The following is a 22,698-nucleotide window of genomic DNA, read 5'->3' as shown; positions in this document are numbered from 1 at the left end:
CTTGGCTATTATAATTGCGAGTGATATTGGCCTATAATTGCTTAAGCAAGACAAATCCCCAGTCCTGATCTTAACTATTGGAACAACAACGGTCTTCATCATGTCCTCTGGTAGATATGAGTGGCCAAAAGGAGTAAAACATGGCGAGCACCCTCGATAGGTGAACGCCCGTGTGCTGTAAGTGCTCTACGCTGAGCGCGTCATGGCCGGGGGATTTTCCACGCTTCATGTCCCTCACCTCGCTACTAACTTCCTTAGCTGACGCGCCTAATAGGTTCTTCAATGCTTAACCCACTCAACTCCGTTGTAACCTTTGCAGGATCTAATGGTGAGCACACTCTAAAATGTTTCCTAAACTGGTTCGCAATCAGGACAGGATCACTAAGGTCCTCTACACTCACAGGACACTCCGCTTCGGATTCAACTTATTGGTTCTTTCCAAAATTTATTGAAGTTTTTGGCCGCATGCTGAATCGCTAAAATATCCATTTTAATCTGAATCTCCTTGTCTTTACACCATTTGGCTTACTTTTGAATATTTTGCTTGAGTTACGCAGCAACTAGGCGAGTAATACCGAACGATGGCAAGGCAAAATAGGCTGTCCATACGTTGGTATTGACCTTCACCCGGCATTGTTGGACCAACATTGTTATTGTATTGCTGACTTTAGAAAATAAGAATTTTTAGTAGTTAGAGTTGTTGTTTAGTAGTTGTGGGAGAAAATCAGAAACGAGTGGATAATTTTGTTTTCAGGAACTGAGAATGCCTAGTAAATTACTATTGTTTAATCTAAATTAAGTATAAAATTATTTACCTATAAACGTAATGATGCAATTGCATTATCATGTAATCTAGTTACATTCAAAGTTATATTAAAATTTGACTCTTCAAAATGAAGCGAATAAATGAAGAAGGTCTTTGATTCAATGTTTATATTCGGCACTTCTGATTTCCAACCATTCTTTTTTCTTTTTTGATGTGTAGGTAAATTTGAAATAGTAAAAATAATAATAATAAAATAGCAAAAACCGCGTAGTGAATTATTTTAATAACAGAATATCGATAATATGTACGCTTCGAAGAACAAACACTATCTCAAAATAATCGGTAACAACAATCAACAAAATATACGAACAAACAGACAAACTGAAGAAACCAAAGCAAAATTTGGCAAGATTTATGATTAAACTACTTAAATATGTCTAATTATAGGCGATATTTGGGCTTTTCTGTGATTCATAGACAGAAAAATAACACGTGCCTCTACAATGTTACATTCGGTCGATTTTCGCTTTTTCTAATGCCACATCCCGTAATGCTGAAGCGACGAATTTTTATTAATACTTAATTGTTCTCACTGTCAATATTTCAATGTCAATATGTCCATTTTATTACAATACATGCGAATAATTCAATAAAACACTTGGAAAACATTTGTTTTGACATTTGATGTACTTCCCTTTGACAACCGTATCATGTACCCTTAGAGGATGGAAAAAATAAAGGAAAGGGGCTGCCTTAACTACGGAATAAACATCCCTACCTAAACCAAAAATGTCCACCACAAAAGGCGGATTTAGTTTTGTACCATAATCATAGATAAGTCAATATCGACATGCAAATGTATGGCTTGAATGTTGAAACTGTTGTTACTGTGATTTATGTTTGCAAATTTGTGTAGTTTACTGTAATCAAAGTATGATTAATATTGGGCTATTATTACTAGGCAAGTAATGAGCCATTTTAATCAAAATTAAATATAAAGTAATTTACCAATAAATGTAACGATGGAATTGCATTATCATGTAATCTAGTTACATTCAACTTTCTATTAAAATTTGACTCTTCAAAATGGAGCGAACGAACAAAGATTGTATTTGATCCAATGTTTATGTTCGGCAGTCCTACAATTTCCAACCATTCTTTCTTTCGTTTTTCATTTGCAGGTAAACTTTAAAAATAATAATAATGAAATAATAAAAACCTCGAAGTGAATTGTTTCAATAACAGAATATCGATAATATGTCTGTTTACAAGAACAACAGTATCTCAAAATAATCGTTATCAACAATCATCAAAATATACTAACAAACAGGCAATCTAAAGTAACCAAAGCAAAATTTGGTAAGTCTTATGAATAAACAACTTAAATGAGTCTTATTACATGAGATATTTCGGCTACTGTATCATTTATAGGCAGAAAAATAACATAAGACGGTGTAATGTAACATTCGGTTGATTTCCGCTTTTTCTACTGCCGCACTCCTTAATGCTGCAGCGACGCATTTTTATCAATACTTAATTGTTCTCACTGTCAATATGTTTGTCCATTTCAAGCCAATAATTCACTAAAACATTTGGCCAAACATTGTTTTTGACATTTGACAACCGGATACAGATGTCAGTGTACTCCAAAAATGGTAAAATGAGGACAGTTGGCATTTAAGATGACGTTACGTATTTTAGATTCCCGTATTTGACACAGACCCCATGTAATTATATCTCTTTTGGCTTAAGACGGCACGAAATAGTTAAACAAAGACAATAACATGTTTATGTTTTCACCGTCGAAATGCATCATATACATATAACGTCTGATTTATATATGACAACATAACATGTTCTTTAGTTTCCATAGTCTAAGGCAATAACTAACAAAATATTGTTGTACTCGTGTTACGGCTTGGAATTACCTATCAGAAGTCAGAGCCCGAAATAACGTTAGCTCGAATTTTCATAATGCCAAATGCATTTTTTAGGAATATTACAAAACAAAAGCTAATTTTGGCTTTGTGGGAAGCATCAAATATACTTGAAAGCGTAATGGTTTTATTATAAATCGGTTTTCGGAATTACGGATATTTGAGTTTACGTTTAGTTGGAATATCGGTACATTTCTTACAGTACACGCTTATTCTCACATTCGTAATATTTGTATGTATGTATCTGCCCAACTCTTTATTATTTTTTGCAGTGAATTTGTACAAAATTCGACATAATAATATACATAAACATTAATTGATATTTACAATAAAGGCTGCTCCATGACTTTTGTGTTCAAGTAATTTTCAGTCGAAGCGAAATATGGTGCATTTTGTTATGCATCCAGTAGAAGCTGAATATGGTGTTTTTGGGCCCTTTAAATTATTTCGTGACTTTTGTATTAGACCCGACGTCCATTTGTTGGTAGGTCAATGCTTAAAACAGAAAATTTGCAATTAATGTAAAAAATAGGCTTATGTATGGAATGTAATTCCACCCTTGCCTAGATTATATGCAGCAGATATTTTTTTTGCAAGTTTGTATAGCGCAAGACGACATGTTTCGTGGAGTACTTGACGCGGTGAATTCGATAATGGAAATGAAAAAACATCGATTCGGAAGTAGTGTGTATTGTGTGATGGATGTTTTTTGCTTGTACCTTGACTGTTCCCTCGATTGCCTATCGATGACGCCTCCAGTCCTTAGACTACGGAAACCAACCATCCTCTAAGCTTCAGTCCTATATGCTCTAAGCTTATAAAAAAAATCAAAAGCTCAAAAGACGAGCGGAAAGCGTATAAAATAACTGACTAAAAACGAGGCAGTATGATTTTGACCATAGCCTGTTAATTTCAAATGAACAAAAATAGTTTTCGAGCAATACATTAATCAAAACTGACACTGGCCCAAGCCTTGTGGCCGACATTACGGAAATAGAAAAGAATTATTCATCAGATTGAAAACGCCTTAGCCTGTATCGGAGGACAAAAAGTTTTATCACACAATTTACTATCATCAGATTGAAACATACGTTTTGTGATGGCACTAAACACTAACAATATCGAATACATAGCAAACCTATCAGACCGTGGAGTGAATTCCTTTAAATTTGCCATTGACACAAGTCCAGGAGAAGGAAATATGGTTTTTAAAAGGAAGGGACGTGGACGTGGAAGTGGACGTGGTCCACGTCCGAACCCACGTCCGAACCCACGTCCGAACCCACGTCCGTACCCACATCCGAACCCTGACCGGAGGTGGTATCCCCGTCGGTATAGACCCAGGCATCGACCAGATTCGTCTAATTCAAGCATAAGCAGAGGTGCAGACGCTGGATCTCTGGGAAATGAAGTGTATATCTATCTCGTGATGGCCTTTATTCTAGTATTGTCTTCTGTCTCTGGCTTAATCACAAGGTTTGGCTATTTGTTTAGACGACGAGCTGCTCGCTAAAATGTCGTGTATGATGAGTAGAGCTGACACAGCGTACGTTTAAGAACATCTATGGGACACAGTTTTTCCGCTCGGCTCATTTACACGCAGTCTTTTTCGCTCTTATTGCATGGACACAAAGCTTTTTTGCCGGCTCAAGCCTATTCCGCCTTAAATTAATGTAGTGACTCGCTTACACGAATGTAATATCAAATTCTGTATGTTCGTTCATGAAGCATATAACTATGTAATGTAACTTAATACTAAGCTTCCTCGCTGCCAACCTGCGAGCGAAAGTTAATTAAGGTAAAATAATTTCTTGGCATGTTTTTGTTTGTTTTATTTGAGTAGAGTTTGGCCTAAAAGGTCTTGGTAGATTCGTAGTTCCTCTCCTGTGTCGCAACAAGCTTAATATTTCAGGCTTCTGATTAGCTCTTCACGTCTTGAGCTGTAGTTTATATAGAGTTATTCTGAAGGAGCGAAAAATTTTTTTCCTGTGCTTCCGATTGAGCATCATAATCATTGAACAGTCCAGTAGAAAATAAATGAAATAAAATTATTATTTGTTTAGGTATTAATCACTTCATCATTATCTTCAATTATTTTAGTATAAAGTAAATAATACTCTTCAATTACTAACTAAAGTATACGTAAAAAAAATTATTGATACTATTGTCGAACTATGCGAGGATTACATTCAAAAGATACATTTATAAATATTATGCTAGTAAATACTTTAGACAACTTAATTTTCTCAAAGAGATGTATTCCTGAACATCATATATTTATGAACATTTAGATAGATATATCATAAAATGAAGTATCTAACCATACTTTGTGTCAATTCATTCCATACAAAATGTAAACAAACAGTCACTGACCCGATCATAGACGGTTTAGTGACAGCCAATAATTTGTACTACCAACTAAGTACCAGCAGTTTTTCTTACATAACCTATAAAAGCATATTTAAAATTTTCCAAATCTAAATTTAAATCCTCCTTCAAATCTTTACATTCAGATACTCGTTCGATTGCGATTTACTAATCGATTACAAACACTTTAATTGAATGAGCAGAATGTTTATTTCCGTACAGCGCTATGCAACCATAGACTATTCATACACCTATATTGAAAAAAACTCACTTTTCGATTACCATTTTTAACCGACTTTAAAATAGGGAGATTCTAAATTCAACTGTATTTTTTTATGTATCGCTAATTCCTTTCAGGCATTTGTGATCCGATTTTGATGATTCTTTTTCTGCTGGAAAGATGGTACTTTTCACCATTGGTCCCATTTAAATTTGAAGAAAATATTCCACCTCTGAGGGTAGAAAACTAGGGGATGATTCGGTTTCGCGCACTTTCCGGTAACCGATTTCAATTAAACTTGGCATATACATGTAATTCTTCGAACTTTTGTGGTAAACACTTAAATTGGAGCGTAGCAAAATCAACCATTAAAATATATATTATAAAATTTTGGTGCTATTTATAAAAATAAATCTTCATGCGTTAGCAGCCACCCTTAGAGCTGGAAGACTTTCTTCATATTTAAATGGGACCACTATGGAGGTACCACCCTCTTTCCAACCAAAAAGAATCATCAAAATCGATTCACAAATGCCGAGTTATCGTAACATACGAAAAAAAAATACAGTCGAATTGAGACCTCCTCCTTTTTTTGAAGTCGGTTAAAAATGGTATTCTATGGAGTTTACTATGGAAACCATGGGATATGTTATATTGACATATATAAATCAGATGTTATATTCTATATGATACATTTCGATGTTGGAAACATAAACATGTTCTTGTTTAACTACTGCGTGCCATCGTAAGTCAAAAACGGTAACATTACATTGGTTTGTGACAAACACAGGAATCGACAATACATAACGTCGTCCTATATGCCAACTGTGTTCAATTTGCTTGGAAAAAAACAAAGGAAAGGAGCTACCCTATCTACGGTATAAACGTACCTACCTAAACAAAAAATGTCCACCACAAATGACGGATTTCTTTAGTGTTGTACCATAATCATCGATAAGTCAATATCGACATGCAAATGTATGGCTTGAATGTTGAAACTGGTTTTTTTTTGTTATGTTTGTAATTTGTATAGTTTACTGTAATCAAAGTATGATTAAAATGTTTAATTAAAATAGATCAATATTCATTGTCACATGGGAATATCCGAAATGATAGGTAATATATATTTATAAATGCTCACATATTACGAAAAATAATTTAAATCAGAGACCTCTCTATGCATTTCCAATCTCAAGACAGATTTTTTTAAAAGGTTTCCAAATAGTTTAAGCTGTTTTGTATTTATGTATCGATATAGAATTAATATCAGTGATTTTGATTTAGGTGAATCTAACAATTCCATTTAATTTTAATTTTTGAAATAAATAAAATTAATTAAATAATTGTAATAACATTATCGATAATCATAAAATGAAATATAATATTAATAATAAGTAAGTAAGTAACTTATTTGTACATAAAAACAAATAAAGTTCAATTACTGATAACAGTAATAGAGTGAGAATACATTATATTACACATTATGGAATACGTATGTTTAAGACATGTACTTTTAAACTTTATCTAAACCGGTTACACTGGCTCCTACACTAGGCAAAGCCTGTCTCGTAAGTAATCAATTCTAGAAAGGACGTAAGGTATGTTCCAATCCATTCCGAGCAAATAGCAAACAAAACTGTTTGGTTGAAATTCTAAAGCAATCACTCAATGAATCGAATAATTAACACTTTCACGTATATTTCGACTTGAAATCTAATCACATTTTCCAACAATTCATTTCAATAGTATCGTAAAATCGTATTAGAAAAATGGTAGTCCAAAAGTGAGGTTATTTTTCATTTATACATCCATGACTTGTCTATGGTTGCTTAGTGTACGAGAAAAAACATTCGGTTCATTTAATTCAAGTTTTTGTAATCGATTAGTAAATCGAATATTTGTATCGCAATCGAATGAGAATCTAAGTGTAAGGACTTGAAGAAGGATTTAAAATTAAGATTTCGGAAATTTTAAATATACAGGCTATGTAAGGAAAACCACCATGAAGACTCAATTTAACAAATTCATTCATTCAATTAATTAATCGATTTGTATTTGGCATTACAAGTGGCCATCACTAAACTGTCTATGGTCGGGTCAGTGCTTTGTTAGTTTACATTTTTTTCAAAATGGATTGAAACGAAGTATACAATATATGTATTGTTTATTATTATATATATACATATATATTATTGTTGTATTGTTGATATGCGAAAATTTAACAGAGACGAGAATATTTCTAAAATCTAATTTATATTACCTAGTAAACAATAGGAAATTAAATAACGTTAATTATAAAGCAATTAAATTACTCGTGCGTGCTTGTGAGTGAGCGAGTGAGCGTGCGCGTGCGCGTGTGCATGCGTGCGTGCTTGCGTGTGTGGGAGTGTGCGTGTGTGTGTGTGTTTGTCTGTCTATTTGTCTACTTTCAGAATTTGTTCAACATCCTCATAGCAGAGTCTCTGTAGAAAAATTTAATTCTTAAATATCGCACAACAATAGGCCTTCCACAATATCTTCCACTGTAGGAAAGAGAGACCTGTCAATGAGTTTGGTCATTACCCGAACGTTTAATTCTTTCTCTGAGTTGCCACCCGGATTCTGTTTGATATAATTACGCATACAAGTTTCAGCAACACTACATATAAAATGGGCCCTGTTCTGCGTAAATGAGTTAACCCACAAAACGACAGTTTCGAGATATTGAGCATTAAAGAGTTTTGGCCACTATTTGTAATTACTCATATAATTAATGAAGTTTACAGGACAATTATATATCAAAAGATGTGTAATGAAGTAAGCATTACGATCAGTTTATTATTTTTTTAAGTTAACAAATATATTATTAGTAATTAAATGAAAATGGTTTATACAAAATTCGATATACCAACAAAATTATTACTTTATGTGTCAAGTGAGGTTAACACTTTTTGCTAAGCACGGAAAAGTACGTATAAAGTGTCACTTAATCCTTGCAAACACTGAGAAATCACATTTTCATAGTGATCATGTATTAAACCAAGTAAAAAAAGGGGGATCGTCGAATCGATTCAGGGAGAGAATTCTGATTGCAGAAATGGTAAGAGTTGGAATAAAAGTTAGAGGTATGAGAGGGCAAGTTTAGTATGAGAATATCAGAGGAGCGAAGGGGACGGCAGAGTGTAGAAGAGTGGAAAGTAAAGCGATCTTTAAGATAAGAAAGCGTAAAGGGATAGAATAGAATCGAGTAGAGAAGTGAAAGGATATGAAGATCTCTACGCCGATGGATGGGCAACCATTTAAGTTGTGCGCGAAATTGGGAGACATGGTCAAATTCACGAAGTCCATATTACTACGGTGAAAACACTATTGCAACATTCTTATTTACTTATCAAATCAAGTATTTGTTAATTTTGCAGCAATAAGATTCACATATTCGTAAGCGTTGACGTCCGATTTACCTACTCTCAATCAGAAACAAAATTGCTACATACCGTTAGAGTAGTGAGTGAGTGTCATTGCCTAGACTGATGTAATTTTATTAGAATGAATATACAATTTCAACATAAATAACGCACTTGAAGCATACATCTACTTTATATGGGCATACATGGGTTAAGGTACAAATAGATTGTTGGTCTGTTTTTTGTTTGTTTTACGTTGTTAGAGTTCGGCCTAATGTCACAATATAATGATTAATGAGACAAATATAGTGAATCCGTGCAAACGTAGCGTGTATGCACGCCGTAGGGACTAGGGACACAGACATTCGCACAATTTCGCGGCGCACTCGCGTTGCATAGCGCCGGCAGTGTTTTTTCTTCCGTGTTAATTATGGAATTGAAGAGGTCGCTGGGTATTTAACCAGTAACATCAAATAGTAGACTTGCTTAGCGGTGAAACCATGAAACGCATTTGTATAACGGCGTTTGTTTTTACATAAACTGTTGTACAAATAGTTTTTCAAAGAAAAAAAATTAAATAACATATTTTCTATAGTAATCAATTTTTTATCAGTTCGATCAGGTGCTCCGATCGTACGCACGCGCACGCTTTCGTATTGTGTATGCGTAGTGAAAATGGCGACGCCATCGGAGCGCCTGATAGAACTGAACTGAACAGCGCCAGTGTTGCCAACAACGCTGGGTCCAATGTCGCCATTTTTCATAACCTTAGTAGCCCAATGTAGCCGAATTTTAGCTGTGGTAGCCTAAAGTAGCCTAAACACCAAATGAAAAACAGCAATAAATAAAATAAAATTTACTTTAAATCAATAATTTATTAAAATGAAACCTAAGTAGAACCAAACAAAAGTAAATAAATTGACAGAATGGGGTAAATAACTGCCTATTGCTCCCTCCAGATGTCACCACTGTAGGGCGTTCGGTTTTGACAGTTATAGCTATAATTTGTTAGCGTTTTTGTAAACAAACAGTCTTTAAGAAATAATTCTCTATTATGATCCTCTGTGCAACAGTTGATTGCAAAAATACGGGAATACATTTATTCCCCAAAGAACCAAAAGGAAGAAAGCCGTGAAAAAAAGATCTTCGAATGAAAAATTTTAAAGCTACTAATTCGTTGAGGTTATGTGCGTCTCAATTTGAACCTGACGACAGGTCAGGCTGAAATTTTGCAAAACAAATAACATGTGTTCCTTTTCATTTCTGGCACTGCTATCATTAATACGTGTAAAGCTATCATTATTCTACTAGTATATGTTATCATTTATTAATTTATTTTTATCTGCTTTAGGCGATGAACCTATACACAAAGTATTGAAGAAAACTGCTAGGCCCTCAATATTTTCTTTTACTAAAGTCAAACCAGTCAACTTATTAGCACAACAAGCAACGTTCAGATAGATTGCTAAAGAGGAGTTGCAAGAAACTTTGTTTTGAAACGTATAATAAAACTTAATCTATTAGATTTCGCGGGAAATTCCGGCTGAAACCATTAACAATTTTTCTTTTTTAATGTCACAGACTTTTTATATTTTCGTGGAGAATTTATCTTTTCTTTAATGTACGCTCATTTTTTTATTTTTAAGATTGTAAACCGAAAGTAGCCTAATAGGCGACCAGTCGCCTTTCAGATTTTTTCGTCGCTGATTTTCGTTCTGAGTAGCCTAAATGGCGATAAATCGCCTACGTTGGCCACACTGAACAGCGCGCCGAAGCCGATTGCATTTGACGGCGCCGGCGGTGCGGGGGGAAATGCGGCGGCGGCGCGGCGCGCGACTCGCCTACACGGTGCTCATATCTAACTGGAGTAGCAGAGCAACGAAATTAACTACGACCACTGGGTACTGTAAATTGATTGTCCAGATATTCTGGGTAGAATTCGCCGTCCAAACAAGTCCCACTTCCTCATCTAGAACCCATAGTGATAATCGCTGAACTACCAAGGTTGTAGAATCTACGCTAACACACTTATAATTTAGTAACAGTAGAGCTCAGAAAGCGTTCGTACAGGGAAGTACTGCCACCTTACCTAATTCTGCCGCTAAGCAGTAATGTTAGCATTACTGCGTTTCGGTTTTTGAAGGGTAAGGTTGCTAGTGAAATTACAGGCACATGGGACTTGTCAACTTATGTCTCAGGGTGACGGGTGCAGTGGCAATGTCCATAAGATCTTTGCGATTTAAAGCTCTGAATGGCACTGCAATCGCTATGCACATGGGTGTCGCTTACCACCAGGCGCACGATTTGTTCGTCCCGTCATTTGGTCTCATAAAAAAAAATGTAAGCAATGCGAACCGCTCTTAAGTAAAAGAGGTCTCTATGAGGATCGAACCCGTAACATTTTTGTGTCAAGCGCCCATAATACTAACAGATGAACTGCAGAGGTCGTTAAATAATATTTATTGATATAATAATAATAATAGACAACATCACATACGTTGCTCTGACCCCAAAGTCAGTAACTAAAGCACTTGTGTTATGGAAATCGGAAACAACGACGATACCACAAACACACAGACCCGAGATCATATAGAAAAGTTAGTAATTTCTACTTTGGCCCGGTTGACGACACTATAACCGGTGTGCAAGCCACTCGACTACATAGGTCGTCAGTAATAAATATAGTAATAAAATAATAGGTAATATTTATAGTTCCCCTGCTCCTATAGCCTATAAAGAACAATAGCCTTACCAGAGAAACATAACACCTGTAAATGCGAAGAGCATAGAACTAGTAGTTTAATCTCACATGCCTCAAAAATAATTGTGAAAATGGTTTTAGGCAGGTTCAGATTAAATATAATGATGTGTGACGTTCCCAATCAGGCAATTGTTTTGCACACGCGTGCAGGTTTCCCCACGTTTTCCCCAGGTTTCCCTAAATTAAATTTCGCACATAAATTCGTTCCTTCAACCCTCTGCTTGAGAGGCGGCAGGTCAAACTATCAGGCTACTATGACTGAATATAATTTAGGTCAAAACTCACCAGTTCTGTCCAGATATTTGTCAGTGTAGTTCCCGTAACGCGCGTGGCTCAGATCATCCAGTAAGGTGTCCAGTTCGGACAGGTTGCCTCGCCCGGTTCCACCGGTGGTCCTGCCATAGCCAGCTGATTGGCCAGTGTTGTAGCCCGGAGAGTATCCTGATTGGTTGCCAGTGTATTTCACAGGGACGATCTTCTCGTTGAGGTTGCTGGTGTTCAGATATGTGGGCTGCAACAAGAAAGCGAAAGGATTGTTTATTTGTCCAAACACACATTTTATACAGGAAATATAAAATACGTGGTTACTTATTTATAGAACAAGTGACAAATTTCTCATAAAAAATCAATACATCAAGCAAACACAGGGATTTTATAAAAAAATTTATTAAACCTTGTCAATGAAACATTTTACTCTATAGATGAATATTTGAATCCTAATAAGTAATTTGATATTTTAATTATTATTGTAATCAAAATATTTTTTTTTTATTATCTGTATATTGACGACGACGTAATGAATATAATTAGTGGTGTCACACATACTAACATTAGCTAAGAACTTTAGAAATTGTATTTAATTCTTCAGTTCCTTCTACTGATTTACTTAATTAGTTCGTAAGCCTTAAGACGCAGCATAAATTTTACCCTCCAATTTCAGGTCACCATAAATTTATATATCACCATGTAATGCAATGTATCTACTGTAACCTATGTTGTTGAATAAATATATTTGAATTTGCACTTATCAAGCGGGTGTTCGACACTAACATGGGGTTACACTGCGTACGACTACAAGTTGTATGAACTGCAGTTTCTAATTGGTTATGTTCTGCGTATTTTTTTTAATTTTTTTTTTTCAAATTCAAATTTATTTATTCAGATAACTAGGATCCATAAGTGTTAGCAACAATGAAACTTATAATTAGGTTAGTACTTAAATTCTAGAACAGATTGTATTGCCGCGGAATTTTTTTTAAATAATTTCTAAATGTATTGAATTCCCTAGTTTCAGAGTAGATAATTAGCAAAATTGTGTGAATCATTTAATTATTTGTTTAAATTGCTGTAATCTCAAGGCTAATACCAATTAAATTAATTATATTATTATCAGTGATGTACCTCTATTTCCAGCAGGTGGGGCATTCTATGTTTATTATATAAACGAACAAATAAGTTGACACGACTTAAAACTGTTTATTTTCGAGTGATATAATATAATGTGCGCTTCAAAGGCTTACAGATCAAAATTTTAGAACGTTTATGTGTTGTTTGGCGTACTGTAAACGAGAATTTACATCTACAATAAACTGTATACATACATTTTAATATGTTTATAGAAATAGTTGAATTAGTGATGTAACATTATTTAAGGATCCATTCATACTATGAAAGAGTCAAGCTAATGTGTAACTCTTGTAAATCGCTATAAAAATTAACAAAACAATTATATACACAATTATCAAACGCATTCACGCAATTGAAAGTCGGAAAATATTGATTGCTAACATTAAAATAACAAGTAGAATACGCTAATACTTTGTACGAATGTTGAAATTCTGAGTTCTTTACGAGAACTATAGCGACACCTATGTGAAAATCACAATAACTTGGACGTTTTCCAAAAAGTATTTTCATACGCTTCAATGCGTACACATCCAAAAACATTTCATCTTAAGAACTAGATGGCGCTGTTGCTACAATTGAAAATTGAGTTTCATTATAATAGACGAAATAAAACATAATACTTCTTTAACTGAGTTATTAACTATAGCATGAAGAATGTTTCGACACAACTTTTCTATGATAATATATCATATCTGATAATAACTAAACGATGAATGAGCACGTTAAAAATTTATGGAATTGCAACGGTATCCGAAATTGCGAGTTACTTTAACAAGTATCCTTGGTCCAGTCATCGGAAAGTTAAACACAGAGAACATTGCGTATATTGGAAAGTCATAAGTATGTTTGGTTACCATTTACGTATATAAAATTTGTATGTACATAACTGCAATATTAATATATCGACTCATCCGTAGAACAAAGATCTATGTGCAAGACTACTTGTTCTCGGGACATAGTACACTTCGTTCCTTCCTTCTTCGCTGTGGATGTCAGATGGACTGTTGTTCGATTTTATATTTCCGAAACGAAATAAGGTATATAAATTCTCAAAATAGCTTTACACAGGCCTTAGTTTGAATAACGAAATTATTCTCGTAACGTCCTTATTCTCTTTTCGCTATATAATAACATCGGACTCTGTTCTTCGGATGAGTCGATATATATTATGCGCAATATGTGCGCAATCATACCAGGCAATAAAAAAAGATCATTGAAAAGATGGTGACGAATAAATAAATAACGCTCGCGAATATTGCTTGCTGTTAGTTTCACATTATTGTGAATGAAAATGCTGATGCGTATGGTATATTGGTATTGGTATTGGTGCAACGGGCTAGTTTCCGCAACTCGACGTATGGTATGGTATTGAGGAGAACGCGAACTATGAAAACAAACACTAACGATTGGTTGTAATGTTCGATCAATTATATTTGACCGAAAGTTGTAATTAAATCAACAAGGCAAAACAACAAGGCGCGTTAGCAATGAGGAGGTAGAACCGATTTGAGACTTGTTTATGATATCAAGTGACGAGATGAAAAAGTCGTGTGCCTGGTGTTAGGCGACACGCACGCCTGTCACTCATAGCTTTAAATCTCAAATATCCGACGGACACTGCGCTCCGCCTGTCACTTGGAGACATAAGTTGACAAGTGCCATGTGCCTGTTATTTCCTTAGCACCCTTACTTTTCAAAACCGAAACGCAGCAATGCACACTTTACTGCTTGAACATTGGTTCTGGTCTGGGTAATTGTTATTGCCCTCGGAGTTAATTTTATCTGGTACTCGTACTACAGGGAGTTCCCGACTTTGAGATCAGGTTGGTTATTATATATGTATAGATATTATGATTTCTTCATCACATACATAACTAATCCATACAAACTCAAAGTAAACTGCCTCCGTGGCCGAACGGTTACCAGGCCGGAGTGCCACGCAGAGGTCCCAGGTTCGATTCCCGGGCCGGGAGAAATAGTTGTATGGCCTACAATTATTTCTCTCGTGAGTTTGGGTGTAATTTGTGGTTGTCTATGTGTGTGTCCATGGCACCCGCGACACAGGGTTTCCCTAGTGCGGGGCTATGTTGAGTGTGTGCGTTATTTATTTATTTATTAAAAAAATGACAGTTTTCTTCGGCACATTATTTCCCTAACAAAATTTTAAGTAAATTGTACGTAAGTGTTATTTATGATAGATTGAAATAATTATGTACATTACTGGAATAATTTGACATGATGTAACACCTTAACAAGTTATGCCCGGTTTACACCATCCTATTATTTAAAAGATCGCGTTTATAGTGTGTGGTAAAGGTTTTTAGTGAATAATTCTACTTGTCTTAGCAATCGCCTTTTAAGGCGTACTAAAGAGCTGCAGTACCCCGCTCTGAATAAATTCTACATGGTCATGTTATAACTGATATTACGTCAGTCAGACGGCTTAACGCATATGGCAAAGCCACCGGTGGCATTTATGTATATTCATCTTTCCTGTTCAGGGTGTTTCTTTACACAAAGACATAGAGTAGTAACAGTAGTTTCAATGGCAGCACTGGTCAAGGTTTGATAAATAATTAACACAAACAGTGAGAGGTCTAAGCGACAACACTGGCAAAAGTTTAAGAGATAATTAGTGGAAAAAGCAGTTTAATCGGCAACACTATTCGGGTTCGATAGATTATTAGTAGAAAAAGTAATTTAATCGGATACATTCAAAATTTTGATAGATAATTTGTAGAAAATCGTAGTTTATTCGGCAACACTGAGTCGGAAAGACAGGATATCAATTCAACCGGGTTGTCTTTAGCTTTGCGCTTCATTAGCTTGCATGTCAAATTAACTGGAATGCAATGCGTACACTGACAAATACTGAAGAAATTCTGAGAACAATTACTAAATATTCTCAGAATTTCCTCTGTATTTGTTTACCATTTAATTTTTTTTTTAAATTTCATTTAATCTACATTCTGTGCATTCAATAACAAAGTATTTCGAAAAGTAATTTTTGGAAAATTCACCAAAATAAATTAAAAAATAAAATACGTGGCTTCTGTCATATGCTATATGACAAATAAGACAAAATGTCATTTATTATAGAAAACTATGTACTCCTACGGCCACGTGTACATCAAAATGTAGATAATATGTGGAGCGATTCAGACCCAGAAAATAATATTATTTCTATGATCATTTAAACGCCCAGTGTACCTTATAAACTAAATTATCTCATTCAAAAGCGCTATAGATTCTATACACGGTCATAAGGTATTTAGAAAAAAAGTATTATTTCGTATAGGAAATTTTTCCTATGTGTAACAATCCCAAAACCTAAGAACTAGATATTATTTCGTACCTAAATTTTTTTTACCTTGCATGTTTCCCAAAAAACTACGAAAATATAAACAAAGATAGTATACGCTAATCTTGAAGATGTCAGTTATGACGCCTTGTGTAAATTACCTATTTTTAAAGTTAGAAGTCACTCTGATTCGTTTTAATATGTCATATGATTAATTATACCTTCTAACTTTAATGGAATCAATTACAGATTTGTCACGTTCAGTGACTCTTTATCGGTTAAGTAATTTCAAAGAAGCAAGATTCATCACACATTTAGATATGGTTTTTATGTAAAATTGGTCTCGTGAATTTCTGTATTTTCAACCTTATTTCGAGCTCATAAGAATCTGTTTATGGTACTAGTGCTGATAACAAAGTAATTGCGTGAGGTGCACTATAAGTTTCCGGTTGAATAAGAAAAAAATACTATAAATGGTCAGAAATAACTTTATTGTTTCTCAAAATATTCTCCATTAGCGTTAATGCACCTTTTCATACGAATGAACCAATTTTGAAAAAAATTATGCTACTCCTCCGTGACAATCTCTGAAACATATATTTCATACTCTTCGACAGCCTCTTCAGGTGATTAAAATCGTTGAACGCGTAACTGGTTCTTAATTTTTGGAAATAAATAAAAGTCACAAGGTGCCAGGTTGGGACTGTACGCAGGATGGCTCATAAGATCAACGTTGTTCACCTTCAAAAATTCATTTGTCACAGTTTTTTCACACCCAAATGTTTGTGTAGTATTGATTGTATTAGACTTATGCCTATGCCTAAAGATGCCCGAATCTAATGGTATGTCACATGCTTGTCTGTTTTGATCATACGGCGCACAGCATCGATGTCTTTGTTGTTCACAGCAGTGGACGGGCGACCATCACGAAATTCGTCACTGAGATTCACACGACCGCGTTTGAATTCTGCAAACCAGATATAAATAGTCGTTTTTGCATAGTGCTTCATCGCCAAAAGGAGTTTGAAGCTGAGCGAAGCTCCACTGATCTGTTAAATTACACTTGAAGTCGTAGAAAATCATACTAGGAAAATTTTCACGAGTTAAATCCATGGTGATGTAGACAACCAATTTCTAAAATGACGCCACAATGTAACAACAAGTGACAGACAGATGAAACAAACTGTATACTAAAGCCAAAGAGTTCCATTTTTAAATGTTGTCATTACTTTTTAAATATTGTTTATGTAAGTGGCCAGTTCCGGAAACTTATAGTGCGCCCTATGTATAAGCAATTCTATATTCAACCTCACGTAGGCATGTTTAATATGCAACCATGTAATCTCTTATATATGATTTAAAAAATTCTGTCAAATTTTTTTAAATACAATTATAGCGACAATAAGTAAGATGGTAGCTGTAAAGGTTTGAGTGAAAAATAAATTTCTCACTTTTCAAGTCGTTAAAAACCAAAAACTAAGATCTGCAAGAAGCACATAGAAACAATCGTAAGGTCTGCTAGTTCGTCCCGTGGCTTAATTGGCGGAGAATCTGGCACGGATTGCCTGAGGGTACTGTGCGAATCCAGCTGGATCGAATGAACTTTTTTCTGTGTTTCGATCTTTGTTATTAATAACTATAATGAACCTTGTCTGAGTTTAATTTCTTGCTTAAACTTAGGTAAATTTATTAACTAAAATAACGGATAACTCACGTATTTAAGTCGAGTTTTTGCTCGACATATTTCGAACCAATTCGAAGTCCTTAATCATGAGATTCCGCGGCGGTGACTCGACGGAAACTGCGCGCCAAAGACATGGCAGCCCGATCCCTCAGTACGGCAGCGGGCGCAGGCGGCGTCGGCGAGAAACTACCCTCGTTTGCTTCATTTTTATTAAAGTCATATGCAGGATTGCACACTACACTAACAACGTCACTTTCTAATGTCTCGTCTACACTAACCACCGACGCAGTACCTAACACTGTTTTCCAGCCGGGGGGTACCGAACATCCACTATCACGATTGAAATTCGAATGACAACCAATCTCGATAGCTTCACGTACTTTCCGCACAATGAAATGCTTTTCTCTCGCCAGTACGGACACTTTATCAAAACGAATATAGTGCGTCGAATCCGAATCCAATGAGTGTTCCGTCACTGCAGAGTCCCGATTATCCCGGTTCTTCATACTATGTATGTCTTCCGTCAGTCGTGTGGATATGTTACGACCGGTCTCTCCTATGTAACTCTTGCCACAGGAGCAGGGAATCTTATATACAACGGGAGTTATCCGTTATTTTAGTTAATATGTCTGAGTCTCACGGTGGTTTTCTATTTAGGTAAATTCCTTTTTGGAAATACGAAGAACTTGCTTAGTTCGTTCTTATTGCTTATGAAGTCAAATTCAAAGTTCGTTTTATAAAAATCAGCCTTATAATAGGAACTATCTTTGCTCTTGGATTAATCAATGAATCTCAGTAATCGGGAGTAGGCGAACGTCGTCTTAGACATATTAACGGTTTCAAGCAATAATGGACTCTATTGTGCAGATTTGAGAATTCGTTTAATAAATCTAAACACACAATATGTACAATAATAAAACTGTTCTTTTTGAACAATGCGTCAGTAAGAATCAATTATTGCGCAGCACATAACAAACATTGCGGTTAAATATTATACCTGAACAATAGCAGGATGATAACACCGCTAAAAGAGGATAAATAAACAAACACAGATGCAGTTTCGTACATCAATAAATAACTAAGGAAGTATTTACATTGACCTGCTAATACTGTTAGTTGTGCAATACGCAACGGGATGTGAGCGTGCCTACAGCTCCGCTACCTATCTGGAAAATAGGAGGGTACCTACTGTACGTGCGTGCAATCGGGGCGGCTCACCCGAGGCACTAACCTCTTGAGAACCGGATGAAGTCAGTGACAGCCCTTGCTCACTGGCTGATCTGGGGTCAGAACCTGAACTTAAGGTTCCTGTGCACACACAGGTTATTACAGTCCCCGTCTCGTACACCCTAAGGGTCGGTAGGGAGGGTCATTATAATCAAATTTAATGTAGAAAAGATATAAGAAATAACATTCGTTGAAATTTCAGTTGCATTTATTTCAAGATCAATTTTTTGTGAAATAATTGTTTTTCCCAGTTTATACTCGCCTTTATAGGCGAAATAAAAACTAGACATAAAGCAGCAATTAAATTAACACCTTTTAATATGGAATTAGTACAGGCTTACTCAATAACATATATTTTGAAAAAAAAAAAATGGAAACTAAACAAAATACATTTTTTTTCGATTTTATAGGTAACAAAATAGCGGCTGACAATTTTAAAACTATAACAGTTTAATATTGATTAAATTTAACAAAGTTTGACTTGACTTGAACCTCGAATCACTCGACAAACCAGTGTTAGCAGGAAATTAGAACAAATAAATTAAAATAATGACAGTCGACTAATTTGTTGTCTTCAAATTAGGCTTAAAATAAAAAACTAAAGTAACCGGCCTCATTCTTGAAAAAACACTGCATTATTTGGTGGATTTTATTATTGTTCTGTTATGTGTGTGTGTATTAAACGTAATCCTATTTGCAATCCGACGAGCAAAGGATATCTACAACGCCAATAATGCCAATATAATAATAACGCCCTTTATGGATCTGCGCCCAATAGAGAGCACATACTTAAATATCGGTCAGTGAGTGGTATTAAAACTTTCAAAATTACTTGTTATGAAGAATAGAAACTAAGCTAAGTATAAATTGGAACTGATTGGATGCTATTATAAGATTATTTATAACGTGAAGTAGTAGGCGGTGGAAATAACAGACCTGACAAGGCTTGCAGCACAGACCACATAAATTGTTTCTTCCGTGGCTTGCAGATATAAATCAAATCAATTTACAGAGTAACAAGGACATGCATTCCGGCGAAAAGAACTTTTGCGACGTAGACAACAGAAGATTGGTGTATGAAACACAAAATATATTTTTTACACGCCAAAATGGTTGTTTATAATAGAAACTAATGCAGCAGTATTGCAGATGGTTACATTTCTAACATTTTTCGTAATAGTTTACCTTTTCGCGTAGATAATACGTAACTTTTTTGAATTTAACTGCTAGTAAATTTGTTATTGTAAATCTTAAGTAGTTTACGAACGCACAAAATTAGACAATAAAGTTACTCAGAAATTGTGATTATGACATGTAATCAATAAATTACTGTATAGCTTGCATTTTCTTGAGTATACTTCCTTTTTTATTTTTAGGATTTTGGATATACATTCACAATCTTGTAACCATATCGAGTTCTTAGGTTTTCGCGATTGTTGGTACACATAGGGAATGAAACTATTTTTCCGGATTTAAATCGCGTATGTTTGTTTTTTCAAACAAACGAAATATACGCGATTTGCTTGAAAAAGTCGCATTGATTTTATGTGACGCTTTTACTTACCTACACTTTATCCTGCTACAGGTTATTAACTTATATTATTTTTTGAAGCTTAGTGTGTAACATAAATGTTACTTTTGTAGCAGTGTAAAGGTAACTAACTACTAAAATATAGGTTTGTTCGTATTCGGAACTTACGTACGCTATCAAAAATGTTCAAAATTCAAAATTCAAAATAATCTTTATTTCATAGGTAAGCATTATTACACTTGAAATCGTCACAATGGTTAAACTCTACCGCTCATTCGTAAGGCAGATTCCCCTGAGAAGAATGAGCAAGAAACTCTAGGGGTTGCTCTTTGTAAATAACATTTAATATTGTACATCAGAGACATCAGAGATCGAGACTACCTCCATGAGCTAAACGGGTTACTACCACGGATTTTTGTCATCCAAGTACGCAGAAGTTGTATAATAACCTTTAGTATAAAGTTTTTGTTTCACTATAGTTTTAAACCTCGTGATGTTAGATTTTTCTCATAATTTTTTTGAAGACGGACTAAAATTACATTTGCAAGGTAGCCAGTTTTCATCAAATTTTAAATAGTTATGTTGTTGTTGTCGAAAATTTTATCGATAGATTGTGAAAGAAGATTATTATTACAATAGATAGATTATTACGTTCCAATGATTACTAATTACGTTACTGCCTTCTTTATTTTTATTTTGACAGTTGGCTTACTAATATCGAGATCAATTTTTATTCATATACATTTTAACAAGAATAGCCGGAATTAATTATCTACATTGAATTAAATGAAAAACTTTAAAATATGTCTCCTGTTTGTATTTTACATAAACATTGTCCTAAATACAGCGTATTTACGTGTGAACTTATAAAAATTGAATTCAAATGAACTTGTGCTCAGTGATTGGATGAATAGTGGGTCGAGGACGATTCAAATGAAAAAAGTTCGGCTAATTATTCTGTAAGCGTGACCAATATTCTGTCGATAGTCGATACAATATTTATCGACTGCAATCACTAGCTGCTCGCAAGCGGGCAATATTTTTGCGCAATGAACTGTCATTTTATTCCGTCATCAAAAAAAAACAGACTATAAGACACCGTTTTCTCTTTCCTGTACATCTGGCGCATCCTGGGCGACAATCGGCGCATACTTTACACCATTGGCAAACCCTTCCACCGCGATGGCAATTTATAATGTAATGCCATCGATACTATAAGAAGAAAATTAAAACATGTAGTTTACCCAGCCCTGGCTGTCAATTACAATTGCAGAATGGACGGAAGGATTGCAAAAAATAAAACAAATATACACGAGCCCATTTGGTGAGAGGAAAAACCACAAATGTATGTCTATTGTACTACATATTCTAGACTTTATTTTAGGTATTTAATTTATGACATTGAAGTGTATACTTATTCAAGTATTCAGGTCAATAAAGTAATTTGTAATCAATTGTGAACGGTTTGTAAAACGGTAACAAAATGCAAATAGACGTGCGTCCATTCTTTGGCAAATTTCTTTACCCATGGACGGTTTTTAGAAGGTTGAGTAGTTTAGCATGAAAGTTAGCCTTCCAAAGCTCCTTGTACGTCTAAATGTACATAATATGTGAAGTGATTAAAACTTAGTATAATGAAAATATCGCATTCAAATTTAACAATACATACGAGGGTTTGATAAAATACATGTCTTTAAGGTTAAATAAAAACTATTTTTCGGAATTTCTTTTTAATTCTTAATTTAGAGCTCTTTATTAAGCAACTGACTTTACTTTTTCAAAATTAGCGCGAAAATAAAATTAGTAAAATCAGGGAGAAAACGGAATTTCGAGTATTCCGTTCCTCATCTGCAATCAGAATATCAAAATTTGTCGAAATATGACACGAACTATTGCCGAACCCCCGTATTCACCTATTTGACTTTTTTATCTGATTTATTTTTTCGAGACTTATTTTTCAGTTTTGATGGGTTGAAGAAGTTGGGATTACGTAGAAAAATATGTCCCATAATTATAAAAAATTATAGTCACGGACTTATCAAATATTTTAATGGTACATCGGACGTTTAGCGTTTTTCCTGTAGTAGTTTACTGAGCCTTAGGAAGTTATCGAT

At 34.8% G+C, this 22,698-nt stretch overlaps 1 protein-coding gene across 4 annotated transcripts in view; it reads right to left on the bottom strand.

Moving 5' to 3' along the window:
• The window catches only part of LOC113237179 (paxillin), a 181,120-nt gene that overhangs the window by 99,444 nt on the left and 58,978 nt on the right, over positions 1-22,698 (bottom strand). For all 4 annotated transcript variants that reach the window (XM_026473499.1, XM_026473497.1, XM_026473498.1 and 1 more), the window contains one exon: positions 11,720-11,945. In XM_026473499.1, the coding sequence (XP_026329284.1) occupies positions 11,720-11,945 (226 nt within the window). The remainder of the gene's footprint in view (positions 1-11,719; positions 11,946-22,698) is intronic.

The sequence above is a fragment of the Hyposmocoma kahamanoa genome, unplaced genomic scaffold (genome assembly GCF_003589595.1).
Source record: "Hyposmocoma kahamanoa isolate Upper Pololo Valley unplaced genomic scaffold, ASM358959v1 93, whole genome shotgun sequence".
NCBI lineage: Eukaryota > Metazoa > Arthropoda > Insecta > Lepidoptera > Cosmopterigidae > Hyposmocoma > Hyposmocoma kahamanoa.
The sequence above is the reverse complement of the archived record's forward strand: the minus strand, read 5'-3'. Positions and strand labels throughout refer to the sequence as shown.